Genomic DNA, 24,828 nt, shown 5'->3' with positions numbered 1-24,828 from the left:
GGTAATTGTGGTGATTTACTGTTGACTGTTCATACCATAAACACTACACACTGGTTGTAAATCTGACTCAATGCTCTGAGAGTCCTGACCTCCAGGAACTCAGCCTTGAGGGGGAAAGCAGGCACATTTGCAGAAAGTGACAGGCTGAGTGGCATTGGAAGTGCTCATGCCCCAGACTCTGAAGATTCCAGGGACTGAACTCATCTACAGCAGGAGGAAGGCAGGAAGAGACTAGGGAAGGGACTAGGGTGGGGGGGGTGAGGAGGAGGTCTTTCTCCTCCAGTATACTGTCCTCAGATATCCAGGCTTGAAGGCACGCAGGCTCAATAAGAAATTTTTTTTTTTTGGTCCAGATAGTTTAGCAAAGCAAAAGCACATTAGAAATTTTCATTAGTGGAGGGTAGGCTGACATTTGTGGTGGTGAACTGTGGTCTCTTTAAGATTCACCAGCATCGAAGGCTGACGCGAGCACAGTCTCACCATGGGTCTGAGGAAGAAAGAAAAAAGAGAAAGATTTTAGCACGAAAGGTAAGTCTGACATCTCTCTGAATTCTTTCTGTGAACTCCTGACTATCTGAAGAAAGTTCTAAGCCAGTGGTATGTGTTTAGTGCTCTATATCCTTGAAAGTTAAAATGATTTCCAGATGACCAGTTTGTAGTTTAAAAAAAAATTTTTTTTATGAAAGAGCAATATAATATCAACACAGAGTTGGACATTGTGGGGCTGATTGTGGCCTAACATAATTGGGGAAATAAGTGGTCTGAGACAGTAAAGCCAGCATTCTTGGTTTTATACCCCACCTTTGGTTTTTGCTTGTGGTTTCTTCATTGTATTAAGCTATGAGGCCAGTTCAGGCCTGTTTGTAGCTAGTTTAAATGCATGCTTAGAAATGTTTTTGTTCTAACTCCAGAATCAGTGTATTTATTCTTTGTGTGTCCCTCCCCCCCTTTTTTGAAGAAGTCAAAACGATCTGCCATCGAATATAATGAAGAATATTCAGCAAAATACAGCAACTCTAATAATTCAGGTAACTGGCATAGGTTTTATGGAACCTGGCACCTAAAGACCAAGACTAGGGGAGAAGAGTTCTTACAGTCTGGCAGGAAAACACTGAGCAGGGCAGGAATGAATGTAGAAAAATAAATAAATAAATAAATAAAAACCTTGTCCCAGGAGTCGGGTGGTAGCGCAGCGGGTTAAGCGCATGTGGCGCAAAGCAAAAGGACTGGTGTAAGGATCCCAGTTCGAGCCCCCAGCTCCCCACCCACAGGAGAGTCGCTTCACAAGTGGTGAAGCAGGTCTGCAGGTGTCTATCTTTCTCTCCCCCTCTCTGTTTTCCCCTCCTTTCTTCATTTCTCTCTGTCCTATCCAATAATGACGACATCATCAACAACAATAATAATAACTACAACAAGGGCAACAAAAGGGAATAATAAATAAATATTAAAAAAAAAAACTTTGTCCCAAGTGATAGCTTTCCTGGTCTCACAGGACTCAGGTGCTGGAAAGGAGATCAGAGGTTATCAGGTGGCCCAATCTCTTGTCTAGTACCAAGACTCAACCATTCAAAGATGAGCACTAGCCACAGAAGAAAAGCCCACCCAGCTCACAGTACAAGGCTCCTTCCTGTCTTCTGGTCAGGCACACATGTGTAGAAGTGACCAGAATAGCCATAATGACTGTGATAAGCACTGTCTCATTGAGCTGGTTGCTTGACCTGGCTGTTCCTCACCTACCACACTGGCTGTGGCCATTAGGGTTATTCTTTACCCTACACTTTACACAATTTACCCTCCCCACCCACTCAAGTCCTGTCCTTAATCCACAGAGGAGGGCATGTCCTCCTATCACATGAACACTGAGCAGAGGGTAGGTAGAAAGGTCATTTCTATACACGTGTGCTTCAGGGGAGATAACGGGTGGCTGGAGAGATAGAAGGAAGTGGAAGAAAGGAAGTCGAGGATGTCCACAGCTCATGTCTTCTCAGGACTGCTCAGTGAAGTCAATGAGGAGGTTGGCTGTGGGGACTCAAGGAAAAACAGTGAGGGGTGCACAGACCTAATGGCTGCACTAGCTGCAGCCTGAGGATGTGGGTGTTGTGGGCAGAGCTGGAAGTGGGGAATGCTGGGATAGGGGAAGGTCATGTACTCCAGGAGGAGGTCCTGCTGACATCACTGCCTCCTCCCCAGTCCAGGTCAGGAAAAGGCTCAAGGGCAACAAGAAAGGACAAAATGGAGGGAGAACCCTTGGGGTTGGAGGCTAGGAGAGGTGAGGGCAGGAGACTATTGTGTCCATGCAGTGCTTGCAGAGTTAAAGCGCAACTTTTCCCTGATGGTTAGGATGGATAGACATGAGCCTATCGTCAATCAGCTGGGATTCAAGTCTCCAGCCAGTAGGCATGGCTGTCAAGTATCACAGATAACTTTATCAAGCAGAGGAATTCTATTCTCCACTTTCCTGCTTGCTTGTAAGACTCTTTCCCAAATCTAGCTAGATGTGACTCTAAGGATTTTGAGGTAGCCCTCAGGATGTTTATGAAAGCAAATAGTGGTTGGTGGGACTAGACAAGTGATCTTCAGACTTGTGAAGTCACAAGTTCGATCTTTTCCCCCATCAAAGTTTCTGTTAACACCACAAAGCAGTAGGAAGGTAGCATCGGCTTGAGTTGTACCTCTTGTTCCAGTAAGATGCTACTTATATTTTATAGGGATGTGAGCATTTGTCACAAATGGTAGAAAAGTGTTCAAGTGGCAAGAGGTATGGTTTAATCAGGATGTTTCTCCTTGTGTCCAGTGTCTGTGCTATGCCCAGCATGTCTGGTGGCCATGGGAAGGCACTGGAGGTGTTCCCAGAACAACTAGTGACTTCACAGGGGTCTGATTGTAACTTCCTGGAGTTCTGGTTAACCTCAAAAGAGGTCTTCATTGTGTGTGTGTGTGTGTGTGGCGGGGGGTACCCATAGGGACCTCTCTCTGTTCATTGGGCTACTTCTGTGTGAGACCAGAAGGATAGTTTCTAGAAGTTTCTAAGCAGTGGAGAAGTGGAGAGCTGTGAAGAACTTAGGTATATTTGAAAGATAGCAAGGTCACCTAGGTCCAGAAAAAAACTTGCCACACATGGAAATATATATGTTGTTCTAATTTAAGTGAATATACTTACTGATTTTCAGGTTCGATAAGCCCTAGGGAAACCACAAACTGGGTAGGCTGGACCTGTTTGATAAAATGGATGGACCTTCAATAAAGAGTGGGGAAGTGGGTGGGGAAGTCCTGCTTCCTTTGACAGGCCTCCATCAGACTGCGGTGCAGCTCTCTGTCCCCTTTATTGCTATGACCATGCCACCTGTCGTTCATTACCAGGGGACGGGGCTTGGGTCAGGAAGAGATACTACAGCCAGTTGCATAAGGTATTGTTGACTGCAAAGAATTGAATTCAGACTAGTAGGCTGTTGGGAGCAGAGGGGCACTGTTGGCCCTCCATGGTTGGAAGAAGGCAGAACTTCCTCCCTGGGCCAGAGTGGAAGCCTATGGCTTTGGGACCAGCCTCTGTGCTCTCTGTCCCATACATTCTTTTTTTTTTTGTCCCATACATTCTTATACATTCAGCCAGGCACAGAGAGAATCTCAGGAAACAGGTGGCCCTGCTTGGGCTCTAACCCCAGAGGGTTTCTCTGTCATTTCTCTTAGCAGGATCTGGGGCCAGCTCACCACTCACATCCCCTTCATCGCCGACTCCACCCTCTACAACAGGTTAGTAACAGAGGCAAAATTACTTCCCTCCCTTCTCCATGTCTCCCCTTAGGGACCTTTTTTTTCCTACCCTGGTCCTAGCATTGCAGGAGTTAAGTAGACCAGAGGGAAATGCAAATTAGCTGACTGTCTAGATTTCCAAACTCCAATTTCACAGTGAATGGAGTAGTTGGTTCCAGGACCACTAATTACCCTTCCTCACCTGCTAAAAGCCTCCTGCAGGGCTAATCAGCTCAGAATTTGTCAGGGTACACACTCAACTGAACAGAAATTAAAATAAACTACTGCCCAGGGGCCCCTCCTTGTCACACTCTCCTCAGGAAGCCCCACCACAGTGTTGGTAATGTCACAGAGCAAAACCAGTGAAGTGTCCTGGTGTGGGAGAGAAATAACCACCCTGCTTCATGATTTCCTTATAACTAGATGCACTCTCTTCTGCTCTGTGAAACACTTTTGAAATTTGCGTGTGTGTGTCTAGTGTTTGCTTTACTTTTGTGAAGTACTTTATCTGTCTTTGAAAAATGCAAGGAAATACTTATAAAAATAACACCTAAATTATGTGGAGTGGCCTGATGATGCTATCTTTGCTTCCTTCTTTTTTGAATTAACATCTCCCTCCTGTTTTTGCAAGCCCCCCCCCCCCCCCCCGAACACACACACACTGAAAGCACCCATAACTCCTTCCGTTGCATAAAGTCGATGTGCTGGATGCCAAAGAAGCCCATTCAGGTTGTTGGCTGTACTGGGAAGAGTGACCACAGCCTTCTGTTGGGAGAGTCATTAGCTGGGGTTAATCTGTGAGAATCACCTTTTTTTTAAGGCTGTGGGCCAGGTGGTGGCACACCCAGTTAATTGCACATAGTACTATGTACAAGAACCTGGATTTGAGCCCCCACTTCCCATTTGCAGGACAGATGTTTCATGAGAAGTGAAGCAGGTCTGTAGGCATCTACCTTTCTCTCTCCCTCTCTACCTCTCCCACCCCTCTCAATTTATCTCTGTCCTATCAAATAAAATAAGTAAGAAAATGGCCTCCATGAGCAGTGGATTTATAATGCCAGCACTGAGCCCCAGCAATAACACTGGAGGTGGGGGAGATTTAAGGCTGCACCTAGCATTAACAGACTGCTCCTAACTCCTAACCTTCCTGAAAGAACAGGCAAATAGAAAGGGACTACTGCTTGTTCTGGCCACTAGGTGTCTCCTCTTTTTATTTATTTATTTTTATTTTATTTATTTATTTTTTTTTTTATTTAAGAAAGGATTAATTAACAAAACCATAGGGTAGGAGGGGTACAACTCCACACAATTCCCACCACCCAATCTCCATATCCCACTCCCTCCCCCGATAGCTTTCCCATTCTCTATCCCTCTGGGAGCATGGACCCAGGGTCATTGAGGGTTGCAGAAGGTAGAAGGTCTGGCTTCTGTAATTGCTTCCTCGCTGAACATGGGCGTTGACTGGTCGGTCCATACTCCCAGTCTGCCTCTCTCTTTCCCTAGTAGGATGGGTCTCTGGGGAAGCTGAGCTCCAGGACACATTGGTGGTGTCTTCAATCCAGGGAAGTCTGGCCGGCATCCTGATGACACCTGGAACCTGGTGACTAAAAAGAGAGTTAACATACAAAGCCAAACAAATTGTTGAGCAATCATGGACCCAAAGCTTGGAAAAGTGGAGAGGAAGTATTAGGGAGGTACTCACTGCAAACTCTAGTATACTTCTGCTTTCTTACTTTGGTGCCATACTCCAAACTCAGTCAATTTCTGCTTTGTGTTTCTACTTCTTTTTTTTTTTACATGCATAACATTCCCCAGATTCCCATTTAGCAATACAACCCCCACTATTTCATTCATCATTTTTCATGGACCTGTATTCTCCCCACCCACCCACCCACCCCAGAGTCTTTTACTTTGGTGTAATACTCCAATTCCATTTCAGGTTCGACTTGTGTTTTCTTTTCTAATCTTGTTTTTCAACTTCGGCCTGAGAGTGAGATCATCCCATATTCATCCTTCTGTTTCTGACTTATTTCACTCAACATGATTTTTTCAAGGTCCATCCAAGATCGGCTGAAAACGGTGAAGTCACCATTTTTTACAGCTGAGTAGTATTCCATTGTGTATATATACCACAACTTGCTCAGCCACTCATCTGTTGTTGGACACCTGGGTTGTTTCCAGGTTTTGGCTATTACAAATTGTGCTGCCAAGAACATATGTGTACACAGATCTTTTTGGATGGATGTGTTGGGTTCCTTAGGATATATCCCCAGGAGGGGAATTGCAGGGTCATAGGGTAGGTCTATTTCTAGCCTTCTGACAGTTCTCCAGACTGTTCTCCACAGAGGTTGGACCAATTGACATTCCCACCAGCAGTGCAGGAGGGTTCCTTTGACCCCACACCCTCTCCAGCATTTGCTGCTGTTACCTTTTCTGATGTGTGACATTCTCACAGGAGTGAAGTGATATCTCATTGTTGTCTTGATTTGCATTTCTCTGACAGTCAGAGACTTGGAGCATTTTTTCATGTGTTTCTCGGCCTTTTGGATCTCTTCTGTGGTGAATATTCTGTCCAAGTCCTCCCCCCATTTTTTGATGGGGTTATTTGTTGTCTTGTTGTTGAGTCTGGTAAGCTCTTTATATATGTTGGTTATTAAACTCTTATCTGATGTATGGCATGTAAAGATCTTCTCCCATTCTGTGAGGGGTCTCTTGATTTGGGTAGTGGTTTCTTTTGCTGTGAAGAAGCTTTTTAATTTGATGTAGTCCCATAGGTTTATACTTGCCTTAGTCTTCCTTGTAATTGGATTCGTTTCATTGAAAATGTCTTTAAAATTTATGCGGAAAAAAGTTCTTCCAATATTTTCCTCTAAGTATCTGATAGTTTCTGGTCTAACATCCAAGTCCTTGATCCACTTGGAATTTACTTTTGTATTTGGTGAAATACAGTGATTCAGCTTCAATCTTCTGCATGTTTCAACCCATTGTTTCCAACACCATTTGTTGAAGAGACTCTGCTTTCCCCATGTAATAGTCTGGGCCCCTTTGTCAAAGATTAGATGTCCATAGGTGTGGGGCCTCATTTCTGGGCTCTCAATTCTATTCTATTGGTCAGTGTGTCTGTTCATGTTCCAGTACCAAGCAGTTTTGATGACAATGGCCCTATAATATAGTTTGAGATCTGGCAGTGTGATGCCTCCGGTTCTGTTCTTTTTTCTCAAGATTGTTTTGGCAATTCTAGGTCTTTTCTGGTTCCAGATAAACATTTGTAGCATTTGTTCTATTCTCCTAGAAAATGTGCTTGGGATCTTGATGGGGATAGCATTAAATTTGTAGATGGCTCTGGGTAATATATTCATTTTGATGATGTTAATTCTTCCAACCCATGAGCATGGAATATCTTTCCATTTCTTTGTGTCTTTTTCAATTTCTTTGAGTAGTGACTCATAATTTTCAGTATACAAGTCTTTCACTTCTTTGGTTAGGTTTATTCCTAGATATTTTATTGTTTTTGTTGCTATAGAAAAAGGAACTGATTTCTGGATTTCAATTTCTTCTAACTTAGTGTTTGCATAGAGGAATGCCACTGACTTTTGAATGTTAATTTTATAACCTGACACATTACTGTATTGCCTGATGATTTCCAAAAGCTTCTTGCTAGATTCCTTAGGTTTTTCCATATATACTATCATGTCATCTGCAAATAAGGAGAGTTTGACTTCTTCTCTTCCAATCTGTATGCCTTTAATTCCTTGCTCCTGCCTGATTGCTATGGCAAGAACTTCCAACACTATGTTGAATAGTAATGGTGATAGTGGGCAGCCCTGTCTAGTACCTGATCTGAGGGGAAATGCTTCCAGTTTTTCACCATTGAGTATGATGTTGGCTGTAGGTTTGCTATATATAGACTCCACTATCTTCAGGAATTTTCCATCTATTCCCATTTTTTGTAGTGTTTTGATCATAAAGGGATGTTGTATTTTGTCAAAGGCTTTCTCTGCATCTATTGATATGACCATGTGGTTTTTGGTCTTGCTTTTGTTGATGTGGTAGATCCCGTTGATTGATTTACGTATATTAAACCAACCTTGCATGCCTGGGATAAACCCCACTTGGTCATGATGGACAATCTTTTTGATATACTGCTGTATCCGGTTGGCTAGAATTTTGTTCAATATTTTCGCATCTATGTTCATCAGAGATATTGGTCTGTAGTTTTCTTTTTTGGTTGTGTCCCTGTCTGCTTTTGGTATCAGGGTGATGTTGGCTTCATAGAAGCTGGCAGGGAGTATTCCAGTGTCTTCAATCTTCTGGAAGACTTTTAAAAGTAGAGGTATTAGTTCTTCTTTGAAAGTTTTGTAGAATTCATTTGTAAAACCATCTGGTCCAGGACTTTTATTTTTGGGAAGATTTTTGATAACTGTTTCAATTTCATTAGCTGTGATGGGCCTGTTCATGTTATCCACTTCCTCTTTACTTAGTTTTGGAAGTTGGTAGGTATCTAGGAAATTGTCCATTTCTTCCAGGTTCTCTAGCTTGGTGGCATATAGTTGTTCATAGAAGCCTCGCATGATATGTTGAATTTCTGCAGTGTCTGTTGTGATATCTCCTCTTTCATTTACTATCCGATTTATTTGGGTCTTCTCCCTTTTTTGTTTTGTGAGTCTGGCTAAAGGTTTGTCGATTTTGTTTACTCTTTCGAAGAACCAACATTTACTTTCATTGATCTTTTGTATGGTTTTCCTATTCTCAATGTTATTTATTTCTGCCCTAACTTTAGTAATTTCTGTCCTTCTGGTTGCTTTAGGGTTCCTTTTTTGTTCTTCTTCTAGGTCTTTAAGATGTGCAATCAGGCTGTTTATTTGTGCCTTTTCTTGTTTCCTAATGTGTGCTTGTATAGCTATGAACTTCCCTCTTAGGACTGCTTTAGCTGTGTCCCAAATATTTTGATAGCTTGTCTCTTCATTTTCATTGAACTCTCGAAACATTTTGATTTCTTCCTTGATTTCCTCTTTGACCCAGAAGTTGTTAAGAAGTGTACTGTTGAGCTTCCACATTTTGGCACTGTTACTAATCTTTTGTTGATTGTTAAGTGTTAGTTTAATTCCACTGTGGTCTGAGAAGATGCTTGGGATGATTTCAGTGCTCTTGAATAGGCTGATGCTGTCTTTGTGGCCTAACATATGGTCTATCCTTGAGAATGATCCATGTGGATTTGAGTAAAATGTGTATTCCGGTTTCTTGGGATGAATGACTCTGAAAATGTCCAATAGTTCTAGTTTATCTATCTCTTCATTTAGCTCCCTTATGTCTTTACTGATTTTCTGCCTGGATGATCTGTCAAGTTGAGATAGTGGGGTGTTGAAGTCCCCTACTATGATTGTGTTACTGTTAATATATTGCTGTAGCTCTTTCAGTAGAAGTTTGATGTATTTAGATGGCTTCTCATTGGGTGCATAGATATTAATAATTGTTAAGTCCTCTTGATTGACTGATCCTCTGAGCATTAAGTAGTGTCCATTCCTATCTTTTTTAATCTTATCTATTTTAAAGTCTATCATGTCAGATGAGAATAGCTGTTCCTGCCCTTTTTTGTGGGCCATTGGCTTGAATGATAGTTTTCCATCCTTTCACTTTAAGTCTGTGTTTGTCTTGTTGCGTTAGGTGAGTTTCCTGTAGACAACATATTGTTGGGTTGTGTTTTCTGATCCATCTTCCTACTCTGTGTCTTTTAATAGGTGAATTCAGGCCATTCACATTTATTGATATCAAAGATTGAAGATATTTTAACGCCATTCTTGTAGAGCTTTAGAGTGTTTTGATATATGTTCTATTTGTGGTGGTCTGGTTGTTTATAGGAAACCTTTCAGAACTTCTTTCAAGGCAGGCTTGGTGATGGTTGCTTCCTTCAACTGTTGCTTGTCTGAGAAGGTTTTGATGCTTCCATCTAGTCTGAATGACAATCTAGCAGGATATAGTATTCTTGGCTGAAAGCCTTTCTCATTGAGCACTCGATAGATATCTTGCCATTCTCTTCTGGCCTGTAGTGTTTGTATGGAGAAGTCCGCTGCTAATCTTATGGGTTTTCCTTTGTAGGTGACTCTTTGTTTTTCTCTTGCAGCCTTGAGGATCCTTTCTTTATCCTTATTCCTTTCCAATCTAAGTATGACATGTCTTGGTGTCTTTAGGTCTGGGTTAATTCTGTTTGGGACCCTCTGGGCTTCTTGAATCTTTATGTCTTTGGTGTTGTCTAGACTAGAGAAATTTTCAGCTATTATGGCCTGGAGAACGCTTTCTTCCTCTCCTTCTCTTTCTTCCTCTGGTAAGCCAATAATGCGTATATTGTTTCTTTTGAAGTCATCCCATAGGACTCTGTTGTTGTTTTCAGCATCTCTTAATCTCTTTTTGAGATCTCTTACTTCTTTTTTAGTTGTTTCTAATTCATCCTCAATCTTGCTAATTCTGTCTTCAGCCTCATTGATTCTATTCTCTCTGCCCTCTACTGCTTTCTGGAGTTCATCTATTTTGTTGCCCTGCTCTGATACTGTTTTAGCTTGTTCAGCTAGTTGCCTTCTTAGCTCAGCAATTTCAGCTTTCAGCTCTCTAATAACCATGCGATTATTAGAATTTTCTTCCATATTCTCATTTGTTGTTCCTGCAGTTCTGATTACAATTTTTTCAAATTCTTTACTCACTCCTGTTATTATTTCCTTAGCTAATGTTTGGATGTTGAACTCGTTGTTTTGTGCTTCGCCCTCTGGAGGACTTTTAGCTGGACTCTTGTCCTGGTTCGAGTCTCCATTATTTTTTCTTGTTGTTTTAACCATTTTATATAAGTTAACAGTTTTTTCAATCCCTGAGTTGGAGTTCAGTGGTGTAAAAGCCTTTTTTTTTTTCCCCTGTAGGCTATGGTAGCCTGAGGGCTTTTAAACTATCAATAGGCTTCTTGGCTTAATCAATGACTCCTGACCAAGAGATAAAGCAGGGTGTGGCAGAGATAATCCAGTGGTTATGCAAAGAGACTTTCACAGCCCTTCAGCTATGCCACCGAGGTATAGGTCTTCTCCTGAGTTTCCCGGTTAGATCTCTGTGCCCTGGTGTCCCTCCCTGTTGCTGCTCCAGATTCTGAGGGTAGTAGCAATGGAGACTCAGAGTTGTACTTGGTGAGTCTCTGGGGAGTCCTTTCCTCCCTTCAGCTGTCCCCTTGTTGGTGGAGCAGACTGGAGGTGGTGTCTCCACTGACAAACTGTCGAACTGTTAGCAGTCACTTAATCTCTCCTTATGCCCCTCTCTCCTCTCTGTCACCAGCCACGCGTGTTTGTACTCACGGGTGATTTACTGGGTTTCTGTGGTCATTCTAGTCCTGTCTTGTTTCGGTCCGGGTGGTCTCCTTTGGTATTCCTAGTTGATCCGGGAGAGGAGAGGAGAGGAGAGGAGAGAAAGCGATCTGCTGCTCGTAGCTCCGCCTCCGGAAGTCGAATCGTCTAGGTGTCTCCTCTTAAGGCTATGGCTCCTTGCGGAGTATTGTGGGCCTGGGGCAGAATTGTGAGTCTCAGCCTCATGGAGGTGATACTCTTTTTCCTGGGACTTTGTCAGCAGATTTTACAAGGAAATCCCTACAGATAGAACAGGACATAAAATGGCCTTTTGGGGCTGAGTGGTGGCACACCCAGTAGAGTGCACAGGTTTCCATGCCCAAGGACCTGGGTTCAAGCTCCATTCCCTACCTGCAGGGAGGAAGCTACACAAGTAGTGAAGCAGTGTTACAGGTATCTCTCTTCCTCTTTTCCTCTCAACCTTCCTTTCCCTCTCAATTTCTCTCTGTCTCTATACAAAATAAATAATTTTTTTAAATTATATTTTATATTTATAATTTATATAATAATACAATAATTACTATATAATTTAATATAACAGGTTTCTTCTTTCCCTTTTACTCTTTATAATAATATAACAATATTATATTATTATATTTATAAATAAATAAATATTTAAAAAAAAACTTTTTATAGGGGGAACTTATGTAGGCTAACCAGAAATTTCTGGAGATTCACTGCCCAGATCATGGTGAGCCATTTTAGGATATTAATTTCACACTCCTTAGACATACTAAGGACATTGGAGAGAATTAAGGGTGAGAATTAAGTACTAGGGAGATAACCTCAGTAGGGTGCAACACTTGAATGCCTGAAGGCCCAGGTTCAATCTCCAGTACTGCCATATGCCAGAGCTGGGCAGTGCTTTGTTGTCTCTCTCATAATAAATGCATACATTAAAAATAATAGGAATCCATAAACTCCTTTAACAAATGAGATTGTGTATTACAGAGCAGCTCACTGTGTGAACTAGAGGTGGCCCTAGAAAATTAACCATCAGTTTTCATTTTAAATGCTTTCGGGAATTCACAATCTATTCAGATTATGTTTGAGTCATCTGATTTGCCTGTGTTTAGAGTCGAAACCATGTCATCCAGCAGCAAGTTGGGAGAGGAAAGGGAAGAAAGGGATTGTTTTAAAAACAGAGTCAGTGTTGGGAAAGCTTTGCCTGATGTGAGTGGGAGTGGTAGGGACGTCCTGGGCTCTGATCTTTCCTCTCCTGAGGGGGAGTTGGAAGGAGCCTGTGGTTAGGAAACCTATGTCAGGCCCGATACACTGTGCCTGGCTGAGACCAGGCTCCTTCTTTCCCTTTTACTCTTTTAATGTTTTGTTGATGAAACTGTTGTTTCTCGGAAGGGAGATAGCATAATGGTTATGCAAAGAGACTCTCATGCCTGAGGCTCCAAAGTTCTAAGTTCAAACCCCTGCCCCACCATAAGCCAGAGCTGAGCAGTGCTCTGCTAAAAAGAAAGAAACTGTTGATTAAACAAACCCTCTTCCCCACCCCTAGACTTCTGCTTCATCTGAGCCTTTACTATAATGTATCTCATAAGATAACTAGCTCACACTTATCTGTCAACCTAGCATCAAGTGAGGCACCATGGCAAGTGTACTTAGTCAGTTACTCAGAATCCCTAAAATGTAATGTGCCAAGAGCTAGACACACAGACAGACAAGGCTCCAGCTGATGTGGAGTCTCATTTACACACAGAGAGAAGTTCCAGAACACTGCTCAGCTCTGATTTATGGATGTGCTAGGGATTGTATCTGCAGACCTTAAATGAGTCCCTTCTACTCTCCAGGTTTCTGTTATCTACTCCATGTTTAAAAGGTGAAAAGGGGACCAAGAAATAGTTCACTTGGATAATGCATAGCTTTGCCATGTGTGTGGTCCAGGTTTGAGCCTATCCTCCCACTACACTGAAGGAAGCTTTGGCCCTGTGGTCTTTTTCTCTCTGTGTTTTTATCTTAAAAAACAAACAAACGGGAGTCTGGCAGTAGCGCAGCGGTTAAGCGCAGGTGGCACAAAGCACAAGGACCAGCAAAAGGATCCTGGTTCAAGCCTCCGGCTCCCCACCTGCAGGGGATTCGCTTCACAGGTGGTGAAGCAGGTCTGCAGGTGTCTATCTTTCTCTCCTCCTCTCTGTCTTCCCCTCCTCTCTCCATTTCTCTCTGTCCTGTACAACAACGGTGACATCAATAACAACAACAATAATAACTACAACAATAAAACAAACAAACAAAACAGCAAAAGGGGGTCAGCTTGAAGTCCCTTTAGTCCTTCTTTTCTTTTCCTTCTTTTTTAAACCAGAGCACCACTCAGCTCTGGTTTATAGTGATGCTAAGTATTGACCCTGGAACCTCTGGGCTCAGGTACGAAAGTCTTTTTGCATAGCCACAATGTTATCTCCTCCGCCCTTTAAAGGTTCTCCTAATCCAGCATACTCTCACCCATCTTGGATCCTGCCCTGTGCAGTTTGCTGAGCAGTATGTCCATTTAAACAGCTTCAGTTTGATACCTTGCCTTTTGCTTTGAGCATACTTAAAGCAGCTGACAGTAGTCTTCAGCTTAGTTTCTGTATGGATAGAACAGAAACGAAGTACATTTTCTGGTGAAGGGATCTTACTGTCTTGAGACAGTGTGGGGCTAGTGCCTCCCCCATTTCTGAGGTGCCTTCCTGCAGTGGGGACTCTGCTCAAGGTCCTTTTCAAGTACTGCGATGTCTGGCGATCCCATCAGGAGGGGTGGGAGTCTCTAAAACTCACTTTTCCTGTGTGAATATCCCTAACACTTTCTTTTCTGCTTAAAGGTCATGTTTCCTGCCTCTAGAAGGTCACTCTTTCAAGAACTTTAAAATGCTTCATCCTGACTTCTTGGTAAATGTCACTGACTAGTGTTTACACTCTGGATTCAGAGTCCAGTGGCTCAGAAAATTCCCGTTTATGCTCCCTTCCACTCACCCTTTGAGGATATCAAAGCCATGTCATTCTATTGTGTTGGCTATTTATTTTCCTCCCTTTTTTTCTCTCTCTTTTTTAAAAAGCTTTATTAATGAGACAGAGAGAGGGGGAGAGAAGAGCCAGAGCATCATCAGTCCTAAACATCAGACCTCTCGTGCTTGAGACTACAACATTTCAGTCACTGTGCCACCTCGTAGGTCACAGTTATGTCTTTCAGAATACAGGTTTTTATACAGAGTGACCAAATTATCTCTTAGACTAGACTTTGTGAGAACTATGATTATCAGAGAGGTGTGGTGGTATGGCTGACTGCACATACTGGCAATATGGATGTGAAAATATATCCCTAAAATATTATAATTTTGCAATTCTCTGTTAAATCACTAATAATGAAAATTATTTTTAAGAAAAAAAATGGGTCGTATGGTGCTGGCATATAACTTACCCAGTAGGATGTGTACCAACCAAGTGCAGGGCCGTGGGTTCAAGCCTTGGTACCATGTAGGAGCACCGCTGCTTGGGAGTGAATGAATGGGGCTCTACCAGTTGTGCAGCAGTGCTATGGCATCTCTATTGATCTGTTTGGAATAGAAAGAATGAAAAATGGGGCTGGTGGTGCACCTGGTTGAGCACACACGTTACCTTGTTTAAGGACCCGAGTTCAAGCCCTCAGTCTCCACCTGCAGGGGAGAAAGCTTCATGAGTGATAAAGCAGTGCTCCAGGTGTCTCTTTCTCTCTCCCTCTTTGTCTTCCCCTTCACTCTCCATTTCTCTGTCTCTATCCAATAAATAAGCAAATTATATTTTTTCAGAAGAATGAATGAATGAGAAAAATTGGAGGAATGGGTGGTGGCGCACCTGATTGGGCGCATATGTGCTCAAAGACCCAAGTTCAAGCCCCTGTTCCCCACCTGCAGGGGGAAAGCTTTGAAAGTGGTGAGGCAGTGCTGCAGGTGTCTCTCTCCCTCTCTATCTCCCTTACCCTCATAATTTCTGGCTGTCTCTATCCAATAAATAAAAAGATAATTTAAAAAAAATTAAAAAGAAAAAAAAAGCCCAGCAGTCAGGCACAAATTAGGTCCTCATGCTGAAAAACAAAAATGTTTTTTAAAAGAATATTTTGACAAAGCTAAGTAAGCAGGAGACTCTGGATGTTTGTTTTCCAGTAATCGTGTTTGACCTGTGTGAAACACTTACTTTGTACCAGACACTTTTCTAGGTGACTGACAGTCACTATTGTATTTACTCACAAATACCGCCCTAGCCAGTAAGCTTGGCTTCTACTCACAGCTCCCTCTTACAGGTAAACTGAAACTCTTGTGGGGTTAAAAGATTTTGACCAAGGTCACAAAATGTGTGTGTGTGTGTGTGGGGGGGAATGTTAGCACCAGAATGCCAACTTGGTTTTGACTTTGTTCATTAATAGTCAGTGGAAACCCAGCAGTTCTTACTGAGCTTCTGTGCTATTACCAGCTCTCCTCACTGGCAGAAAAAGAACCACTTTTTCCATCAAGTGATTGCCAGTTTTTAAAGCTGTCTTCTCAAAGCAATCTTGATTTTTATAAGGTAGTTAATACACACAAAGTTTCCTAAGTAGTAGAATACTATCAAGTATAAACTGAATGTCCTTCAGAAGACTTCTGGCCCTTCTTGCTTGCAGTTGATAGTTTTAAGTAGTAGTTTTGAAAACAGTAATTTATATACAGACTAGTTTGTAGAAAACCTAGTCTGTAAGAGTCAATGGAGAGAAAGGAGTAAGTACTTCCAGTGTGGTGAAGCAGAGACAGAAAGACATAGCCTTGTAGGGACAGAGTAACAAAGAGCTTAGAGAAAGGGAGAGGGTAGAAGAAATAAAGCACAGAGTGAGGTTGGTTTACCTAGCATGCTGGATCTCCCACAATCTGTCTAGCCCAGTCAAAATCTGAAACCCATCCTGGGCGTAAAAGCAGTGCCTCTCGCACTAAGATCTGCCTCTTTCCCTCAAGACCTCCACAAAGCAGTAGCCATCTTTGGGGCCTACACGTCTGCCCTGAAGAGTGTGTTGATGCTGCTCAGAGCCGCCTCCTCCCCAGTTTCCAGCCCTGTGCATGAGCCCCTTCCTGAGCCCTTGGTGGCATGAGAAGAGGGCAGGCTGGAACAGGTCCCCACTCGGATCTCATTTCCCTGCTTCTTCCCAGAGAAGGGCTTTTCATCGGGGTCATATTGGAGGCTGGTTCATTAAGTTTCATCCTTCACATTTAATCCAGAATCTTAATATCTTTGCCTGCTTCCCCCCCCTCACCCTTAAGTTTTAATGATTTTATAGCCTTAAATAAGTGAAAGCCACTCGTACCTGATTCAGCCTCTACCCCCTGGTGGCCTGCAGGGGAGGCTCCACATCTCCTGCCCCAGCTTCACCTCCCACATGCGTTGTGCTTTTGCTCTTCTGAATTTTAAAAAAGGCAAGTCACCATTTCAGACCCCAGAGCATGTGCTTGGGGTGGGGGGTGGGGTGATGAATTCTAATTTTTCTTTCCTTTCAGTGAACTTATTTAGTGATAGAACTAAGTACACTCCCATTACCCATTCTACCTTTCAGGAGAGGTTAAAACCTTCATAAGTCTCGAGCCCCCAGCTCCCCACCTGCAGGGGAGTCGCTTCACAGGTGGTGAAGCAGGTCTGCAGGTGTCAATCTTTTTCTCCCCCTCTCAGTCTTCCCCTCTTCTCTCCATTTCTCTCTGTCCTATCTAACGACATAAATAACAACAACAATAATAAGTACAACAACAATAAAAAACAAAGGAAAATAAATAAATAAATAAATGTTAAAAACCTTCATAGGTTTTCTGAAATGAGTGTCATACTTGTATGTAAATAAAAATAGCATCTCACTGACTCAAAGAAAAAAAAAAAAGAATGGTGGTGAAGAAAGTGACTCATTGGTTATTCTGTTAACACCTTTCCTTGTTCTAAAAAAGGTCACAGTTGTTTACAAATCAGTGTCTCCTGTGGTTAACATAAGTTTAGCCCAGATTGGCAGTAAGAGTAAACACCATGTGATTTAGGTTAATATTTTATGGTCTCTTTCTATTGGATTAAATGACAATAAAATCTGATAATTGTGTCTCTTCTCTCTCTTTGCTGACTTCAGTAGAGCATGCACCATTTTGAACGTGACTTTTCGGTAAAGTAAGCTATACTGATTTCTCTGACTTTAAAGATGCTCTATTTCTATATGTGAAAAGGGCCCCAGTGTGCCTAGACCACTGAAGTGTGATGAACCAGTGGGGCAGCAGATTCCAGAATCTGAACATGTCAATGAAATATAGCATCTTTAAAAAGCACACACATTACTTCATTTATATCCATTTCATTTCCAGCATGACCTTCAGAATCTTCATGTTCACACTTTGATTTTCATTGTAAAATACAGCTCTAAAACCTGATCATCAACTGTGTGGTATTTTGGGTTATTTTTATGATCTCATTTATTTATTTATTTATAATTTATTCATTTATAAAAAGGAAACACTGACAAAACCATAGGATGAGAGGAGTATAGCTCCACACAATTCCCACCACCAGAAGTCCGTATTTCATCCCCTCCCTTGATAGCTTTCTTATTCTTTAACCCTCTGGGAATATGGACCCAAGGTCATTGTGGGATACAGAAGGTGGAAGGTCTGGTTTCTATAATTGCTTCCCTGCTGAACATGGGTGTTGACAGGTCAATCCATACTCCCAGTCTGCCTCTCTCTTTCCCTAGTGGGGTGGGGTTCTGAGGAATTGGAGCTCCAGGACACATTGGTAGGGTTGTCTGTCTGGGGAAGTCTGGTTGGCATCATGCTAGCATCTGGAACCTGGTGGTTGAAAAAAAAGTTAACATATAAAGCCAAACAAGGGCTGTGGAGACAGCATAGTGGTTTTGCAAAACTCTCCTGCCTGAGGCTCGGAAGTCTTAGGTTCAATCCCCCACATCACCACCATCAGCCAGAGCTAGACAGTGCTCTGGTAAAAATAAATAAATAAACAAACATAAAGCCAAACAAGTTGTTGACTTTATGAATCTAAAGGCTGGAGTAGTGCAGATGAAGAGTTGGGGGGGCTGGTCTCAGGGGGAAAAAAAACTATAGTCATTTATTTTTTAACAAGAGCACTGCTTTGCAGTGGTGAGCTGGTGGTGCAGAGGGTTGAAGATGGATTTTGGAACCTCAGACATGAAAATCTTTTTGTTTTTAAGATTTTTTATTTTGGCAGAGAAAAATTGAGAGTAAAGGAGGGGGAGACAGCGAGCTGCAGCACTGCTTCACCACTTGTGAAGCTTCCCCCCTGCAGCTGGGGACCCGGAGGTTGAACCTGGGTGATTGCACACTATAATGTATCTATTCAACCTGGTGTGCCACCACCCATCCCAGGCATGAAAGTCTTTCTGTATAACTAGTATGCTGTCTGCCCCCCACTCATTCTGGTGAGCCATGTGTCCCTGGGTCTCTGTCTACCGCCGCGAAGCTAGTCTGGCATACTGACGCCCCAAACTTTGACAACACTGGTGTGTCTTCATATTGGAAACTAGACTCTCAGAGTTTTGTTGCTGTAAAAACAAAGTAGTTTCTGTGGTGATGAAGAGAAAAGAGTGTCAGGCAGTTGGATTCTTGGCTAGAGGGAGACAGTATACTGGCTTTTATAATTTTGTGATAGTAAAAAAAAAAAAAGGTTTTTGTTTGGTTTTAACACCTATCATTCTTGAACTTTGAGGCATGAATGCAGCCTCTTCATTCGAGGCAAAAGGTGAAGACAGTTTCTTTTAACTTATTTATGTATTTGTTTATTTATTAGTGAGCAGGAGGGCTCAGGGAGAGAGAACCAGAGCATCACTCTGTTATCCACAATGCCCTGGAATTAAACTTGGGACCTCATGCTTCAGAGTCCAGTGCTTTATCCACTGCACCACCTTCCCAAGCTGTATAGTTTCCAAGAGCTGGGCTACCTGTCCCCAGGCACTACTCTCTCCATTCCCTACTCTAGGGTAGCTAGGGGGCTCTGTTGTCACATGGTCTCCTTGCCTGTGTGTGGACAGCTTGCCTGGTGCTCAAGGTGGCTCCAGGAAAGAGAACTGTCCGGTGTCCTTTCTTTGAGAGGCTTTCCTCCCTGGACGTCACCTGTATTCTTGTCACAAGTCAGTGGCCTACTGCCAGGCTCCATTTGGTGTGGAGGATGGGGTCCTGGGGTAGGTGGAGTAGTTAGCTCTCAGGTCACAGTCTAAGAGAAAGTGAGATTGGAGAGCTCAGGACTGACCTAACTGTAATTACAGAAAAGCAGTTTGGGAGCAGCACTCCTGGGTTGTTGCAAGCCAGTAGTTTTCATTTATTTAGTTATTATTTATTTTTAAACTCTTTTCTAAGAATTTATTCATGAGAAAGGAGAGAGAGAAAGAGCCAGACACCACTCTGGTACATGTGCTGCCAGGGACTGAACTCAGAACCTCGTGGTTGAGAATCCAATGCTCTATCCACTACACCACCTCCCAGACCACCAAGCCAGTAGTTTTCAAAGCTGGGTGAGTTCAGTTAGCAGTCACTCTCAAATAGGATCTGTCCGGTCTTGTATGGGCATCTCAGCTTGCTGAGTGTCAGGGCTTATGTTTGCCTCGTGGGGGAAAGAAATCTATCCAAAATGAATAAATATAGGGGGGAGAGAGGAGAAAGAGGAGAGATTTATTAGAACTAAGGACCTCATGGTTAAGAGTTGAAGAGTGGAAGAACTCACAAACACTTATAGGAAACTAGTTCATAGAAAAGACAAAAAGGAAAAGCACAATTATCAGATGGGGCCTGTAGTGACATTTGTGAGTCCAGGTCCTGACTCCCAGGCCCCCTTGTCCCTTCTAGTTTGCCATGCTGTTGAGTTCTGGCCTCCTTTGCCCTTCTTCTTCTAGCGTTTGCCCTCCTTTGCCCTGACCACAGATATCAACATCTGACCTCATTGTCACACATGGGGGAGAGTGAGCCTCCTGGCTCATGGTTCCTTTGGGATCATTGCAGCCTCTGTGAATGGGGTGACTCTCCTTCCCACATCCCCCAGCAGCCTGCCCAGCTGTGTGCAGGCACAGATTACCCAGGACCCCCCTGGACACAACTTTCTTCTACTATCCACACAGTTACATTGAACATGGTTGCCCTTCAGTCTTGCCTTGGAAAATAAATATGCCATTTCCAGGTCCAGACTCTGACAGCAAGCTGGCATTTTTCACCTCAGTGCCAGCTGATGTGTTCAGAGGCCAGGATAGTGTAGTTTTACTCTGAGACAGCAGACTGTACTCAAAGCTCATCTCTAGCTTCTCAGAATCTCTGCTCATGGGGTAGCCAGGACCTAGTTGGGTGGCTCGAGGCCTCTGTTAGAATGTGAGTCCCCTTTCAGCCTGTCCTTTCAGCTCCTGCTGGATGGGGTCCAAGCACATATCTGGGAGGCAGAAACACTAGAGCCTGCACTGGTACACACTAGGCCTGGAATCTCAAGTTCAGATCCTGCTGCCTTTCTCTGGCCTTTGGGTGGGAGTGCAGAGTGGTGGGAAGTGTGGGGGTAGAAAGTACTGGCACCCACTCATCTGGTCTTTGTGTTGTGGTAGCTGAGTTCCCAGAGCCTCCAGAAGCAGCCCTGTCCTCATATTCCATGGGCCCTCATCAGATACCCACCCCCTCCAGAGACACGCTTGTACTACACACTTATTCTCCTCGCTCTTCTCCCCACCAGTCATTTCAGGTTTAAAATTCCTTTTTTTCTAAATCTTTGTGACCATGTCTTATAAAACCAGGAACATTCTCCCACAATTCACTGTGGTGTAGACCATAATATTCATTCCTTTTTTTTTTTTATCGTGTAGAACCAGTGAACATTTCACTCTAGTCATCTGTCTATATTTAATATGTATTCACTACACTGTTAAAAGAGCATGAATGTATATATCTATGTGATTCTTTAATTTCAGCTGCCTTGGGTTTGGGTAAAAGAGGTAAAGGGAGGTAAGTGGTTTCCTATGAAATACTAGAACTTACCCTTTGCCCATCAATTTTTAGTAAAAAGAAAAAAAATGCACAATCCTAAGTCTTGTATTGGTGACCTGAATTCAGCCCATTCATATAAATTCAAGTAGTGATTGATATGTGTGTTATCGCCACAGCTCCATAACAGTTTGGGGGGGGGGGTGTTAGAATGTCTCCTGGCACAGCCCTAGTGTGGGGAGAGGGTAAAGCCCAAATCAGGTGGTCACTCAGAACTACAAGGTTTGCAGAGACAACTCACCATGGCAACACTGTCAAGTCTTAATGCAGACCTTTTTTCTGTACTTCATTTTGTCCTAAGAGAATAATTCATCCAATGATTTAGAATAAAGAAATTCAAGTACCATGTGCCTGGGAGCTAGGGCAAAGCCTCTATCCTAGTTCAGCTTTTTTCCTCTTTGGATGCTACAGCAGAGATGCAGGGTTAGCAGGGCTCCATTCTGGGCCCTGAGAATACCAAAGCAGGAGGAAAAGTTTTTTGCTCCCCTGACTTTGCATTAAAAAAGTATGAAATGCTAAGGAAGGAAAAGTCAGTCTACTAGGAAATGATTAATCAAGACAGACAACCCAGGGGAACCTATAACCCAGCAGGCACTGGTTCCTTGCCAAGAATCCTGTATAGTTTGTTACTTCATATTAAGTCACATGCTTTAAAAGTATTGTGTTGGAGGAGTAATTGATATTCAGGCAGCACAACTTTGCTTACAGGTCAGTGTTTAATTGCTAGCTTGGGTAAATGGAACTGCCTAGGACCTGGAGATCATAATGAAATTGTCTAGGGGGTGGGGGTGAGGGAGGGGACCAAGATTAAAATTTGGAAATGGAGTTAGAGCCTCATCTATACAGAAAAAACATCACTGCATATATCCCTGTAACCTGTTTCTCCTTTGTTCAGTGTTTTCTCACATGACTCATTTGGTGGGAAAATGGCAATGGCAACCTTTAATTCTCCTTTGGTGCTGCTAGCTTTCTTCAGTATCTCAAAAAAGAGAAAAGAAAAAAAGCAGAGTATCTTGGTCTGCTTATGGAAAAATATTTGCTATATCACTAAAGTGCATTCTGCCAAGACTAACAGTAGCATGTGAGCAGTGTTTAGAAGAATGATTTGTGTCCCTTTTCTTCCACAGGGCTATCTACATTACCTCCTTCTCCCCCACCACCACCTCCACCTCCACCACCAGCAGCCCCCTTGCCTCCTGCAAGCACAGAGGCGCCCACACAGCTCCTATCCCAAGCTGTCAATGGCGTGAGCCGAGGGGCCTTACTCAGCTCCATCCAGAATTTCCAGAAAGGAACTCTGAGGAAAGCTGAAACCTGTGATCATAGTGCTCCTAAAATTGGCTAAAGATGTGTGTTTACATTTGGAGGGGGGAAAAAATCCCCCTCACCTCCGACCTCGAAAGTACCCTTATTCTGGATAAATAATTGCTGAGCCAGTACAGCCACATACTATTTTGCAGCTAGAGGCTTTCAAAAGGGAAATATTCTTCAAGTAGAAGATAGTCAGGTTGGCACTGCTGCCTTAAGAAATATTTTGCTACTTTATGACCATATTAAAGGCATCTTTTTCCTCCTCTAGTGGGCACCATAGGGGAGGGGCATGCAGCAGCATAATAAAATCAACATTATACCAACTGAGGGAAACAAAATTACAAAAGCCACGACAATATTCTGTCACAGCAGTGGATGGCCTGTGTTGCAGTCCCTTCCATCCCATCAGATAGCTCCTGGAAATGTTCTTCTCATAGTTGTTTTCTCTGTTCCAAGACATTCCCTGGTTATTTCTTAGATAACTACCTTTTTCACTACCATACTTTCATCTTAGACATTAACACTGCAACCCAAAGCATAGTTATGTAAGAGCCAGAGAAGCAGCTAGCTGAGTTCTTCATTCTCCCTCCCCTCCAGTAGAGAGGGGACGCCCCTAACATTCTCCATATTTAAACAGGAAATACTATTGTGGTGATAAGGACTCAGGGCTGCCAGGGCAATTACTCTAGATTCACAGTTCCTTTTAGTTTGAATGTATTAAACAGAAAAAAAAATAAAGGTTAACATCAGAAGAAACATTCTTGCCAATTAATGGCTCTCCTTAATCTTCAGCACTTAAGTCAAATTTGGGGGTTAAAGGGAATTATTACAACAGAAATAATTTTGCTATCTATAAAGAGCATTTGATTTTTATTTATCCAAATACATCACCTTCCTAAATGTTACTCATTTATAACAAAGGTCCTTTATCTTATGATTTGCTTAAACCCATAAACAAATTGCACTTTAAAGGATTATAAATCCATTTAAAAATCAAATACACACATCAGTGTTGGTTACTATGCAGAGAGAATGTCAGTGTGTGTAGTTTCATGTTATGTGATAAATGTTCAGCTGTATTTTTTATTAAAATAAACCATATCAAGGAAAACATGTTGTCTTTGGTTTTGCTGAATACTTCTAGCAAGAACTTTTGTAACATCTGCTGTAAACATGAAGGAGTCAGAGTATTTCTTTTTTTTTTTTTTTTATATTTACTCCCTTTTGTTGCCCTTGTTTTATTGTTATTGATGTAGTTGTTGGATAGGACAGAACTAGAGAGAGGAGGGGAAGACAGAGAGGAGGAAAGATAGATACCTGCAGACCTGCTTTACTGCTTGTGAAGCGACTCTCCTGCAGGTGGAGAGCCAAGGTCCTTGCGCTTTGCGCCACATGCACTTAACCCACTGCACTACCTCCTGACTCTCAAGTCAGAGTATTTCTAAAGTTCCTTTCCTACCTACCCTATTGCTATTTACTTTTGTGTTATTTTTTCCTTTTCCCCCTGAATTGTGACTTCACTCATGCATGCTTTCTTTATAAGAGCAACAAGAGAACCAGAGCATACTATTGGGTTGTTGGAAAAGTCATGATGAATTTTTGCATAGAAAAATAGGGGCCAGATGGCGGTACACCCGGTTAAGCACACACATTACAGTTCACAAGGACCCAGGTTCAACAAGCCTCTGGTCCCCATCTGCAGGGAGAAAGCTTCATGAGTGGTAAAGCAGGGCTGCAGGTGTCTTTATCTCTTTCCTTCTATCTTCCCCTCCCCTCTCTATTTCTCTGTCTCTATCCAATAACAAATGCATAAAAAGATTTTTAAAAAAGGGGGGGATCAGGCAGTAGCACAGCAGGTTAAGCGCACATGACACAAAATGCAAGGATAGTGTAAGGATCCCAGTTTGAGCCCCTGGCTCCCCACCTGTAGGGGGAGTCATTTCACAAGCAGTGAAGCAGGTCTGCAGGTGCCTATCTTTCTCTCCCCCTCTGTCTTCCTTTCCTCTCTCCATTTCTCTCTGTTCTATCTAATAACATCAATAACAACAGCAATAACTACAATAAAAACAAGGGCAACAAAAGGGAATAAATAAATAAGGCAGAAAAATATGTCATGACTTTTCTGACAACCCAGAAGTATTTGTGATATCAGAGAACTCAGGATCAAATGCTTATAAACCCTGTACTCTAAATTATTTTTCAATAATTTAAACCTTGCCATCATCGATGCTTCTGAAGAAGGCAGTATACAGACAGAATGCATGGTCTTTTGACAATGGGAAAAGGACCTGACATGAATTTTCCTTTAATATTTTTTCAGAGTTGTTCTGTGTTCAGGAAATGGGGGGGGGGGGTATAGATAGCATGATGGTTATGCAAAGAGTCTGAGGCTC

The 24,828-nt window shown here is 42.6% G+C and overlaps 1 protein-coding gene across 10 annotated transcripts in view; it reads left to right on the top strand.

Moving 5' to 3' along the window:
• PXK (PX domain containing serine/threonine kinase like) overlaps positions 1 to 23,546 on the top strand; it is a 134,547-nt gene extending 111,001 nt beyond the window's left edge. For 2 of the 10 annotated variants that reach the window (XM_060203016.1, XM_060203020.1), the window contains exons 14-17: positions 442 to 528; positions 959 to 1,028; positions 3,688 to 3,750; positions 22,252 to 23,546. In XM_060203016.1, coding sequence (XP_060058999.1) covers positions 442 to 528; positions 959 to 1,028; positions 3,688 to 3,750; positions 22,252 to 22,469 — 438 coding nt within the window. In that variant the 3' untranslated portion in view covers positions 22,470 to 23,546. The other 8 variants (XM_060203018.1, XM_060203019.1, XR_009552973.1 and 5 more) reach the window with 8 other exon arrangements.
• Positions 23,547 to 24,828: the final 1,282 nt, after the last annotated feature.

The sequence above is a fragment of the Erinaceus europaeus genome, chromosome 12 (assembly GCF_950295315.1).
Source record: "Erinaceus europaeus chromosome 12, mEriEur2.1, whole genome shotgun sequence".
NCBI lineage: Eukaryota > Metazoa > Chordata > Mammalia > Eulipotyphla > Erinaceidae > Erinaceus > Erinaceus europaeus.
This window is presented reverse-complemented; position numbering and strand designations above follow the sequence as displayed.